The sequence below is a fragment of the Ascaphus truei genome, chromosome 17 (genome assembly GCF_040206685.1).
Source record: "Ascaphus truei isolate aAscTru1 chromosome 17, aAscTru1.hap1, whole genome shotgun sequence".
Taxonomy (NCBI): Eukaryota; Metazoa; Chordata; class Amphibia; order Anura; family Ascaphidae; genus Ascaphus; species Ascaphus truei.
Window position 1 is genome coordinate 30,263,521 of NC_134499.1, and position 12,273 is coordinate 30,275,793.

The 12,273-nt window shown below is 45.6% G+C and overlaps 1 protein-coding gene across 5 annotated transcripts in view; it reads left to right on the forward strand.

The window, feature by feature from the left end:
* Nucleotides 1–12,273, forward strand: part of PLXNA1 (plexin A1) — a 256,653-nt gene that overhangs the window by 21,106 nt on the left and 223,274 nt on the right. For all 5 annotated transcript variants that reach the window (XM_075574585.1, XM_075574582.1, XM_075574587.1 and 2 more), the window contains exon 2: nucleotides 5,460–6,754. In XM_075574585.1, the coding sequence (XP_075430700.1) occupies nucleotides 5,585–6,754 (1,170 nt within the window). In that variant the 5' untranslated portion in view covers nucleotides 5,460–5,584. The remainder of the gene's footprint in view (nucleotides 1–5,459; nucleotides 6,755–12,273) is intronic.

Consider the following 12,273-nt stretch of genomic DNA (forward strand, 5'->3'; position numbering starts at 1 on the left):
ATTGAGCCATCTGTGCTGAAGCAGGGATATACTGAAAGCCTGACCTGATGGTGGCCCTTGAGGACTGGAGTATAGAGGCACAATTTGTGATCCCTTATTAAGGGGCTCAGTGAGTAAAAACACGGACTGGCACTGAGTGTGAAGCAGGGGAACCTGGTTGAATTCCCGGTGTCGGCTCCTTGTGACATTGGTCAAGTCACTTTATCTCCCTGTGCCTCAGGCACCAAAAACATTGATTGTAAGCTCCACGGGGCAGCGACTGTCTGCAAAAATGTCTCTAATGCGTTACGTAAAACTAGCAGCGCTATACAAGAACATGATTATTATTATTATTATGGGGCAGCCTTACCCAAGACAAAAGTCTACAAAGGACAAGCGCGTGTTTTATAGGTTAAATGGCCCCGAGAGCCGCTTATTTTTCTGATCACATCGATATATTTATAAACCTTGCATTACTGGTAGCCAAAGCGTTCGACTTTAAAACGGATCGGTAGGGTAGGGTAGGTTAGGGAAGGCGTCAAGTGGGCGAGTACTTTCACTTTATTGCAACTTTTTAACTCCTTCACGGGGCTTCCTTTGAAGTGGTTTATGCAGTTGAGTAATGAGGAGCTGGGCTTGCCTGAGCTCCCGTTCCTCCTATAATTGCCTGTGATAAGTCCTTAGTACAGAGCCTGTCTGCAGTTGCCTGCAGGCTCCTGTCTCTTCGTGGCTCATCTTGTTCTTTGACAAGCGACACTTTTTTTTTTTTTTTTAAACATTGGTTGCATCCCCCAGAACAGCCCTCTCTCTCCTGAAGAGGAGGCAGGCAGGGATGACAGGTGAAGGGAGGGGTTTGAGCTGGGCTTTGCTGACTGGGTCTTTCTCTGGTGTCTCCTTATAAATAAAACGGCAGGCCTGAGGGATTAGGGTGGCGGGTACTGGGAGTTGCTGTGGATTATGTATTAACCCGGGGGTGGTCACCAACCGATCAGGTTTTTAGGACATCCCTGCTTCAGCACAAGTCGCCTGATCTGTTGGTGGTCCTTGACTGGAGTTGGCGACCCCTTTATTAACCTCTATGGCACAGACACATACCATGGCACGGTACATGTAGATTATCCCCCTCTTTGAGACTCGCTTAAAATAAATAACATTTTAAAAAAATGGCCTGAGGATAATCTGAATTAATCTGTTGTACGGGCGTATTTGATTCTGTTAGAGGTACTTATTTACACTCCTGATTTAGATTGGAATCACAGCAGTAAAGGAGTAGTGACTAGGACGTTTTGTCTTGATACGGAATAGTGGATTTAATCTCCGTGGACCTGTCACAAGGTGGAAAAACGGGTTCCATCATCCGCTTCCAAACTTGAAGTTCTGAGTCACCTTGCTTCACGTGTGAGGGGCGTCGGGAAAAGATCTGAGCTGCGTCCCGAAGGATTTGGCATTAGAAAGCGTCACTTTCTTTAGAATGACTGAGCTGCCTCGTCTGATTTTAATATTTCAAATGTAATTTCCGAAGGATCTTTAACTTCTCATAAATTCTACATCCAATTCAAATCGTTTATTTTGTGATTGAGAGAATATGTTAATTTCTGGCATTTATCTGCAGTTTAAAGCTCTTGTTTGTCCAACGTCCTCCTCCTCTGTGTAACTGTACGAAGACCTGTCCATAAAGGCTGAAATGCTTCTCGCAAGCATTTAAACAACCTGAATACACAAGGCCACACTTAAGTGGAAGAAAAAGCTCACAGCTTTGATTTTAACACATGTTCGAACACTAGCGGCCCATCTGTACAGATTCAGAGCATTACCTTTTTTTAGTGCTTACCATGGATAGAGTTCTTCACCAGCCATCTTTCAGCTGAACTCCCTTCCCCCACCTACCATGGGGAGAAATGCTCACCATCTATCGGCTAACCTTCCTCTCCGAGCTCAGGAGGCTCTTGCTAACGTCCCCCCCAGTTGCAGCTTAGGTGCAGCTGGTGCCCACTTTTCCCACATGTTGAGTTTAGTCACAGAGCTGACGACCGACACCCCCAACCTGCCAATCTCTTCCTGGGACTACGCATAGGCCCGACCGTACGGTTGGCGCCCACTTCGCGCGTTCTCTGCCTGCGGCAGTTCCGCCGGTGCTGGGAATAGAACAGGATTGCTTCTGCTGAAGACATTTGTTAGACGTGCGTATAAAAACTTGGATGGCTGTGAGGTAATTTCCAAATCTTTGTCCTCCGCCTCGTGTGGACCCTTTCTACATAACCCCAAGATCCACCTCTTTCCCCCCCCCCCCCGCCATGTGAGGAGAGGCCAGGCTTTTACCTACCCCTCCTTGTGTAGCCCCCATTGTTACTGTGGGACCCACAGTGAGCCCCATTGTTCGGGTGGGGGGGGGACTGATGGGATTACCTGCTCCGTCAATCTGCAACCCTTTATGACCGGGCTGGGCCTCTGCCTCTCTAAATTCACCCTTTTTGTTAAATTCTTATTGGCTCAGATACTCATCCTATATAGATATATCTAAAAAAGAAAAAATAAGTAGCGCCACTAGTGGAACTAGCGAATAATGATGTGATTCTAATATGTGCAATATACAAAATAATTATAATAAATACTTCCAAACAATACTAACAATCCTATATAAATGTTAAAGAAATAATTCAAATAATATATTATAATATCAAACAAACTAAAAAAAATGCACTCTAAATGCATGAATTGATGATATTCATGAATATATACAATATTAAATAAAAAAAAGTACACGTGCAAATGTCCGAACCCTAGAATGGGTCCCGATGGGTATGTCCAAACAAAATGTACCAAGTCCAGGGGTCAGCGGCTGCTTTCAGATGGAATAACCGATTCCAATGTAGATTCTAGAGGAATAAAAAGAAGACAGAGAGTGCGCTCCCCATAGAGTGTATTATTGTACATTTAATTAAAGGGGGGGGGGGGGGGTGGAAGAGGGATTAAAAACACTCACAAAGTAGATGTATAAAACAGGCAATTTGTGATAAAAATCACCAGCGAGGCGGGCACCGTCCCGTGTCACGTCGGCAGTCCAACAGGCTATCTTCAAACGATTCACCAGCTAGCGTTCATCCTCTAATAATGATCAATAAAGTCCTCCAAGCAATGTGGCATACGAGTAAGGCCTTAGTAAAACACCCTGCTAATATATATCTAATAGTTCCTTATTACCCGGTGCCCACTCTCCGCACCATAGTAGAAAGTTGCACAGCACATATGTATCATTATACAATCTGTGTCTCCCCATGTGTCTATGTCCCATGTATGTTTGGAACATTCACGTGCACGCACCACACCCCTGTAAGATCAAACCCCAGACCTACCACTTTTTGAGCGTACAGGTGTGTGTTTGCGCGCGTGTGTGTGTTTGCGCGCGTGTGTGTGTTTGCGCGCGTGTGTGTATTTGCGCGCGTGTGTGTGTTTGCGCGCGTGTGTGTGTTTGCGCGTGTGTATGTATATTTTAATTGGTAAATAACTGTTTGGAGGTCTGACCCCCTGTTCCCAAGCTCGCCCTGCTTCTTCAGTTATGGTTTCTGGATTTACCCCTCCCCCCCCCCATCCCTGACTCTGAAGGGGTTAAAGCAGAGGCTGTGACTATCGGGATTGGTAAAAACAATGGGAGGAACCCGCAGATGAGGGCTGTAGGATGGGGGACGTCTGTGAGGGACAGTCTCCCTTCCATGCAGGAAGCTTGCATGAAACCGTCTCCGAACTCGCCCGTGGGACTGCGCTCATCCGACCGCGCCGCTCGCCGGCTGTGCCCTTTGTTTTTGTTAAAGTAACCAGGATAAAAGGACGGGGGAAATCATTGGCCTTCCTCTCGGACGCTCAGTCTGGCCTTTTGTGGGGACTGTACACTGAGCAGAGCGGAATAATAATAGTCCTGTTGGACGGTGCGAGTCGCAGCTACTCTCCGGAGTTCTGTCGCATTGTTTGCTTTTTTCTTAGTGTGGTATTCAGCAAAAAAATAATAATAAAATATTTCCTTTTCTTTACCTCTGGTCACTATTATTATTATTATTTTTTTTTAAGCGTTGCACTATATACAGTCTATAGAACAGGAGTGGCCAACTCCAGTCCTCAAGGGCCACAAACAGGTCAGGTTTTCAGGATATCCCTGCTTGAGCACAGGTGGCTCACTCAAAGACTGAGCCATTGATTGAGCCACCTGTGCAGAAGCAGGGATATCCTGAAAACCTGACCTGTTGGTGGCCCTTGAGGACTGGAGTTGGCCACTCCAGTACTATAGTGTCCGAGCTGTTGTATGGCCGAGTACTCTCCCCTTGTTATAACCCTATCATATATTGCAACATAGAACTAGACCTGTGTATCCTGCTCAACTGACTTGATACATTGTTCCTTCTGAAACTGCTGGCCCCTCTCTCTCCCACCCTGTATTGTCATGCTGTTCTTTGAGATACCAAGCCCTACATTACAGGGTTTCCGGCATGGATTAAAAGTGATAACCCCAAACCCCCCAGGAAGATGCCATGCGGGTATCTGAGTGATTTTTGTGTTTATCAGGGGATACTCTTTTTGCTCCCCCCACGGGGGGGACCGGGAGGGGGGGTCGCTGCGGGAGTAGCCATTGTAATGCAGCGGTACATATTTTAAACCCGTTTTCTACAATATGTGAAACACTCTGAGAGGGGAGGTTGGGGTGCTGTTTGTAGCTATCTGACGCTTGCATGGCGTTTGTGATCTGGAAATTGATGTATTTCTGCATGCGCTCTTAGGCCCGGGGTACAGAACTCCAGTCCTCAAGCGCGCCCTTCCCCCAACAAGTCAGGTGTTCAGGGCATCCCTGCTTCAGCACAGGTGGCTCAATCAGAGGCCCAGTTTTCAACTGAGCCACCTGTGCTGAAACAAGGATATCCTACGTATTTAAAAAAAAAAAAAAAATCAGTTCTATACTTCGAGAAAAAAAATTACTTTGACATTTTCAATGTGTTAAATGTAACCATAATTTTTTGTTTCTATAGCAACCATTTACAAAGTCACATCCCCCTTCCTCTTCTGAAACCAGGCTCTGGCACACCCCTTTTTGAGCCCGGCCCCCTCTAGCAGTGCACCAATTGTATCTAGTGACTGCCTGGTCACATGATCTTCCCCACAAAACCTTGTATCTTTGGTCCTCTTCTGCTGCACTGACAGCCATTTAGCGAACCCCCGAGCTGAATCTTTGCCGATCGATCGGCAACTTAGCTTATTACTTCTCATTGTGTGGATTGTATTGATGCACATATTAAAGGAAGATTTTTTTTTTTTTAAATAAAATAAATAACCCGGCTGCTTTAAAAGTGGGAGAAAAAAAACAACTATGGCAACTTTTGAAAAATAGAAAGGGGTCTTAAAGCTGAATCGTATAACTGTAGCTGTAAGTGTATTTTGAACAGGATTGGTGCTTTTTCTTTACGAAACGTACTCACTCTCTTTCTCGTCTTTTTCAGGTGTGTCCCGGCTGACTTTCTGGACCATGCCCTGAAGGTGTTCAGCAGAAGCACACTTGGAAATATAACTTCCCTTTCCACACCCTGGGGTTTCTTAACTTTTTTTGTGTTTTTTTTTGTTTGAAATGCTGCTCCACGTTGAGAAGCCTCTACCTTTCCATTTATGGACCCTTTTGTTTTTGGGATGGCCCTGGATGTTGCATGGAGACGAATCCCCCAAAAATCCCTTCAGGACTTTTGTGATAAGCGATTGGAGCTATAACCATTTGGTGGTGCACCATATAACTGGGGACGTTTATTTGGGGGCGGTGAACCAGATTTACAAACTCTCCAGCAACCTGACTATTTTACGCACCCACGTCACAGGGCCGGTGGAGGACAATGAGAAGTGTTACCCTCCGCCCAGTGTCCAGTCTTGCCCCCATGATCTGGTCACCACCAATAACGTCAACAAACTGCTGCTCGTGGACTATTCGGAGAACAGACTGATAGCCTGTGGCAGCACCTCCCAGGGGATCTGCCAATTCTTGCGCCTTGATGACCTTTTTAAGTTGGGTGAGCCTCACCACCGTAAGGAGCACTACCTTTCCAGCGTCAACGAGTCGGGGACTATGTCCGGAGTCATCATAGAGGTTCCCAATGGCCAAAACAAACTTTTCGTTGGAACGCCCATTGATGGCAAGTCTGAGTACTTTCCCACCCTCTCTAGCCGCAAGCTGTTGACCAACGAAGAGAATGCAGAGATGTTTGGCTTTGTTTACCAGGATGAGTTTGTGTCCTCTCAACTCAAGATCCCCTCAGACACCCTGTCCAAGTTCCCGACGTTTGATATCTACTATGTGTACAGCTTCAGCAGCGAGCAGTTTGTTTACTACCTGACCCTACAGCTGGACACTCAGTTGACATCACCTGACTCCACTGGTGAACAGTTCTTCACCTCCAAGATCGTTCGACTCTGCGTAGATGACCCCAAGTTCTACTCCTACGTAGAGTTTCCCATCGGTTGCATGAAGGATGGGGTGGAGTATCGCCTGATACAGGATGCCTACCTCAGCAAGCCTGGAAAGCGCCTGGCCAAAGAGCTGGGCATCTCTGAGTCTGACGACATTCTGTTCACGGTCTTCTCGCAGGGACAGAAGAACAGGGTCAAACCGCCCAAGGAGTCTGTCCTCTGCCTCTTCACCCTGAAGAAGATCAAGGACAAAATTAAGGAGCGCATTCAGTCCTGCTACAGGGGGGATGGAAAACTCTCGCTGCCCTGGCTCTTAAACAAGGAGCTGGGCTGTATCAACTCGGTAAGTTCCGAGCATCTGTGCAGTCACGTCCTGCAGTTATTGTGGCTTCTTTTATACCTCTTTAGGAATATTTTTGCCATTCTAAGTGTTCTTGTTTCCTTATACCGGTGTTGAGTTATATTGTAATGAGCCGGGGGTTTACCGTGTCTTCGGCAAATCCTACTAGCCCAACAGCAGCATGTTTAATAGGGGAAAAGTAAATATACTGGAGGTAAAGAAAAGAATTTAACATTGACGACTGGGAAGGAAAGGGACTTGTTTGCATCCTGACCGCTTTCAGAGAGCCTTTGTTTAATTTCACTTATTTATTTTTGGACTCTGGCAGACAAACCTCTGTAAGTAGTCGGACCCTTCTCACAGCAAGGATCTCCATGAATAGAACGAAATCATTAAAGCAGCAATACTACTTCCCAACTCTTTATTTTGTATTTAATTTTTATATGTAAAGCATATGACCGTGCATAATTCTACATTCTCGCGTAAGCTGGCAATCATTTTGGGGCTCCTCTTATGAATCCTGCAAATGAATCGTGCAAATCCTGATTGTGTGCCTAACATAATGGCTGCTTCAGTCAGTTAAACGCAGCAGCTACAATCTATCCTTATATTACTACGGTAACATTATCTATTGTTACTGTTTACAGCTCAAACTGCTGGGAACATTGGCAACAAATTATCCCAACCAGAAAGGTTTTGCAAAGATCTTCCACTGCTGGGGAGGTGGGCTAAAACCAGCTATAAAAATAAAAGGATGCTTTAAAACTCAAAAATGTTAAGAGTTGAATGAAAACAAACAAAACAAAATCCCCCAAATAAACAGTCACTATTCTCTAATACTACCGAACTGGTTTTATTGGACGATCATTGGGGATTCTTTGATCTAGCAGTGGCTCAACAAGGGCTGATAAAGAGATATTGATCTATGTCTCTTATCTTATCTTTATTAGAGCGTTACCATTTAATATTGTAGTGTACACTGCACTTTTCCATCCTGGTCATATATATTATTGTGACTCACTACAAATTATTTATGTGGGGGTATGGATTTTCATGAGAAAATAAAATCAGTGGTGGCATTTTTAGGGCCTGCTTTCTAACTGGAAACATCAAAAATGGTGTTCCTCTGTGAAAAATATTTTTGATTACAGTTAAATCTACCAAATTTCTGAAAGGCTCAATCAAGGCCGCTTTCATGAGCAGCAACCGATGGATTGGAAATAATTGGGGACTAGCTCTAAAATTGCAACCTGTGATGCTTTTATAAGGAAACCTAGTTTATAAAATGTATTTTATATAACAAGCCTTCATGTTGTCTGGTTACTCTTGACCTGTTTTCCACTTGTGTGTAAACCTTTGCAAACAGGACCTGTTCTGGGTATGCCAGGACATGTGGTTGCATTAGAGCAGGGGTGCTCCACTCCAGTCCCCAAACCTCCAACAGGCCAGGTTTTCAGAATATCCCTTCAGCACAGGTGGCTCAGTCTTTGGTTGAGCCACCTGTGCTGAAGCAGGGATATCCTGAAGGGAGGGGGGGGGGAGGAGTGCTTGAGGGCGAGCTGAGCACCCTTGGTATAGATCACGGGATAGGGTAACCCTTTCACAGCCAGAGGTGTGCAGTGCAGGACCCTCCAGCAACGAGATGGTTAAACTGTGGTTACTGGATATCCTAAAAACCTGACCTGTTGTGGGGGTGGGGGTAGGGGGGGGCGGCTTGAGAACTGAAGTTGAGCACCCCTGTCTTGGAGCAACAGAGAGGAGGTGACTTAATACACCAATGACCTTTTGGCAGGTGACACTGCCCATTCTCTATGGGTATAACACTGCTGATCCCTCTGTGTATATGTTTTTCTTGCTACTCTGAGACAGGTAACAGCTGGCTGACAAGCTAAAAGGGGGGTGGGGGGGGGGAGAGGATTCGTCAGGAGATCTGGGCTCATAGATCTGATTTTGCTTTCAAACTAATTCAATATTGCCGGCAAATGATGGAATTGTTACATGAGCGCTGGCAGAGCAGAGGGGATAAGCGGAAAACTCTCATAGTATTACTCTCCTCTCGGGGCAGCCCCGGCATGCTGCCAGATCCTGGGATGCTATTAACCCCTTCACCAGCAGAGAGGCTTGTAAATGGTGCAATCCCACGCATGGGAAGGGGAGAAGTGTTTCTGCAGTGTTTTCTTTCCCCCTTATCCCACTATCTTTATCAGAGACCCAATAAAGATAAGGGGAGTTTGGGGGAAGAGAGAATCTGGCTGAGATCAGCAAGTGCTCATATAGTGACTGACATCCCCACGGTGACATCCCCACGGTGACATCCCCACGGTGACATCCCCACGGTGACATCCCCACGGTGACATCCCCACGGTGACATCCCCACGGTGACATCCCCACGGTGACATCCCCACGGTGACATCCCCACGGTGACATCCCCACGGTGACATCCCCACGGTGACATCCCCACGGTGACATCCCCACGGTGACATCCCCACTGTGACATCCCCACTGTGACATCCCCACTGTGACATCCCCACTGTGACATCCCCACGGTGACATCCCCACGGTGACATCCCCACTGTGACATCCCCACTGTGACATCCCCACTGTGACATCCCCACGGTGACATCCCCACTGTGACATCCCCACTGTGACATCCCTGAGTGGCCAGAGGAAACCAAACCCCTCCCAAGTCTCACTTTATAATATATAAAGAAATACTTATAGGTGTTTGATTTGGATAAAAAGGTATTGATCACCCAAACGGGACCCCTTAATCGTGTCCCTGGAATGAGGTCTCTTTGGTACTAGGAGGGATTGTCCCCCCCTTTTTTTTTTAATGAACACCTTGGCAGCCTTCAGATCTGTGCTGGACCACGCTCTGCAAACCGCTCTGACACAGGTACCAGTGACCTAAATCAATGGCTTGGATCTTCTGAGCGGAAGTAGTGATTTTGATGGCATCCCAATGTATTGTGTATCAGAAGCGTGGAACTCTGTGAGCAGCACCCCCAGGTGCGGCTGTTGTGGGAATCTGTAAAATAATGTATTCTGGCATGTTCCCATGTAAATGTCCCGTTATTTTCACCCTGATCGTGTCCTTTTTTCAACTTCCTCTATCTACTATGTAACTATGTAATCTCGCTGCTCTGTCCTGTACCTTTCTGTTACAGCGAAATATAGATGGGAAAGCTTTTATCGGTCGCCTTTTTTTATATAATGTGATTAATTTACTAAAAACATTAGAATTCCTAAATTCTATTTTCTCTTAATGTAACAAACTTCACCGTGTGTGTGTGTGTGTGTGTGTGTGTGTGTGTGTGTGTGTGTGTGTGTGTGTGTGTGTGTGTGTGTGTGTTATATATATATATATATATATATATATATATTTTATCATCTGCTTCCTGCGTAGAAATGGAGTAAATGGCCCGTGTAATTATCTGATCATTATTGTTCTTCCCCACTATCTCTTTAATTATGCTGCTATCATTAGCCAAATCGGGTAAAAAAAAAAAAAAGTCTGAATCAACAGCTGTATATACGGAGGTTTACCAACCGTATTATCGCAAAAAGATCCGGTAAAGATGGTAAAAACACCCAAATACATTTGGTTGTTTTTGAGCTATCAAAAGCGAAAAAATAAATCTGCTAAAAATACTTATCTACATTTATTAAACATGCTGCAGCCATTAGTTCACTTTCAGACTAGGACGTGTTAACCCTTTAACTAGTATGTACGAGGAGGGGAGGTAATTTTGTATATTGTGATCATTAGTTGAGTTTAGTCCTACGTCTGACTGCACCTTCAAGTATCTGAACCCAAAAAGGTATTGCATACCAGGCTTTCAATGCATGACGGTATTACCCCATGCCATGATTAAGGAGTCAGCCCATTGTAGCTGCTGCTGTCCTTTCTATCTCTCTCCATTTCCACCCTCCTCCCTTTCTCCGGCTCTGCCCCCAACACACACACACACGGTACAGGGGGGTTTCTTGCTAACCTGCGCATAGGAAAATGTGGTGGCCTTCAGTGCTCCAGCTGGATAGCTGCTGGGGTGCTCAACTCATCAAGGCCCCACAACAGGTAAAGTTTTAAGGCTATCAAGGCTTCAACACAGGTGGCTGTCTGACTGAGCCATTGATTGAGCCACAGGGACATCCTTAAAAGCTGACCTGTTGGGGGGTCTTGGACTGGAGTTGAGCCCCTCTGGCTTACTGTAAAAAACATTAAAGTGCTATAAAATGTTACCCTTTGTAGCACATGCTAAAATGGCCGTTAGAATGTAGCACGAGAGCCTACGCTTATGGCGACGTCGGGCTGCGTCGCTGGAAAAATCAAATTGAGATGACCTCCAGCGATCGCGACCAAGCCGTCGTGTCACGCTTACTATAAGCACGCGCAACGGCGGCAATGCCTTTTGTTTTGACGCGACGCCGCTGTCGCCGGCACTAAGTGCAGCCTAAGGGCTCTTTCTTCAGCTAGTAAAAGGACTGTCCATTTTGTGCTGGGCATCCGATGGCCTGACAGTGGGGAAGCGACACGGAGAGGGTAACGGAGCTGGGATTAAGTTTCCCCTGCTAGGCCATCATTAGTGGGCTCTGAAGGATTTACTGAAAGCCACATGGCATTCTCTCTCCTAGCGCTAATTATCATTTATTAACTTTATGTTGTCACTCAGCGGGCTCCCCCCTGGGAAATTAGCTGAGGAAGAAACCTGCACAGAGGAGGAATAATCAGGGAGCCAGAAGAATGGACGGAGAGGACGATGTGACAGGCTGGAGACCCTTCTAATCCTGTGCATAACGACTCCTGACAGCTGTGTGTGTGTGTGTGTGTGTGTGTGTGTTATGTAGAGTGGGTGTGAAGGGGCAGTGTGAGTGGGTTGTTTTAACCCCTTTCCCGCCACACGGGCATGCATTGCAAATCAACGTCTTTGATTCGTGTGACCTTGGGCAATCTCTCATGTGCACAGAATCCTTGTGCAATTATTACTCATGTATGCAACTGTTGACAGGATAATTATTATTGAATAGTTAAACCTTTTTTTTTTTAATGACCCTGCTGCAATGGAGAGAGGAGTGCTATAGTGTAATAATATGTAACTATCTTTATTTAGACAACGGCAATTCTGTACATGGCCATATACGGTGCACAATGCTACACAAATTATGCATCGAATCTTAAAGGAACCATTGATGGACAGTTGCTCCTGCTCTGAAGAGCTTGCAATCTGATTGTGTAATATGATGAGCACTGTGTGATCTGACTTCTGTCCATATGCTGCTGCTCTAGGAATACATGGCTGGCTCTGGTCCCTTGGGTTTTTTTTATTTCCCCCCAAAAAAATATTTTTATTGGGTTTTTCAAAAAAAAAGGGGAAGAAAAGAAAGGGGGGGGGGGATAAATAACATACAACAATAATCATACATATGGGTATCAGAAAAATAATCATAGGTTTGACCATTTTGCATAAACCAAATCCATCTATTGCGGACAGCCTGAGTAAAACATATGTAGACATGCCTGA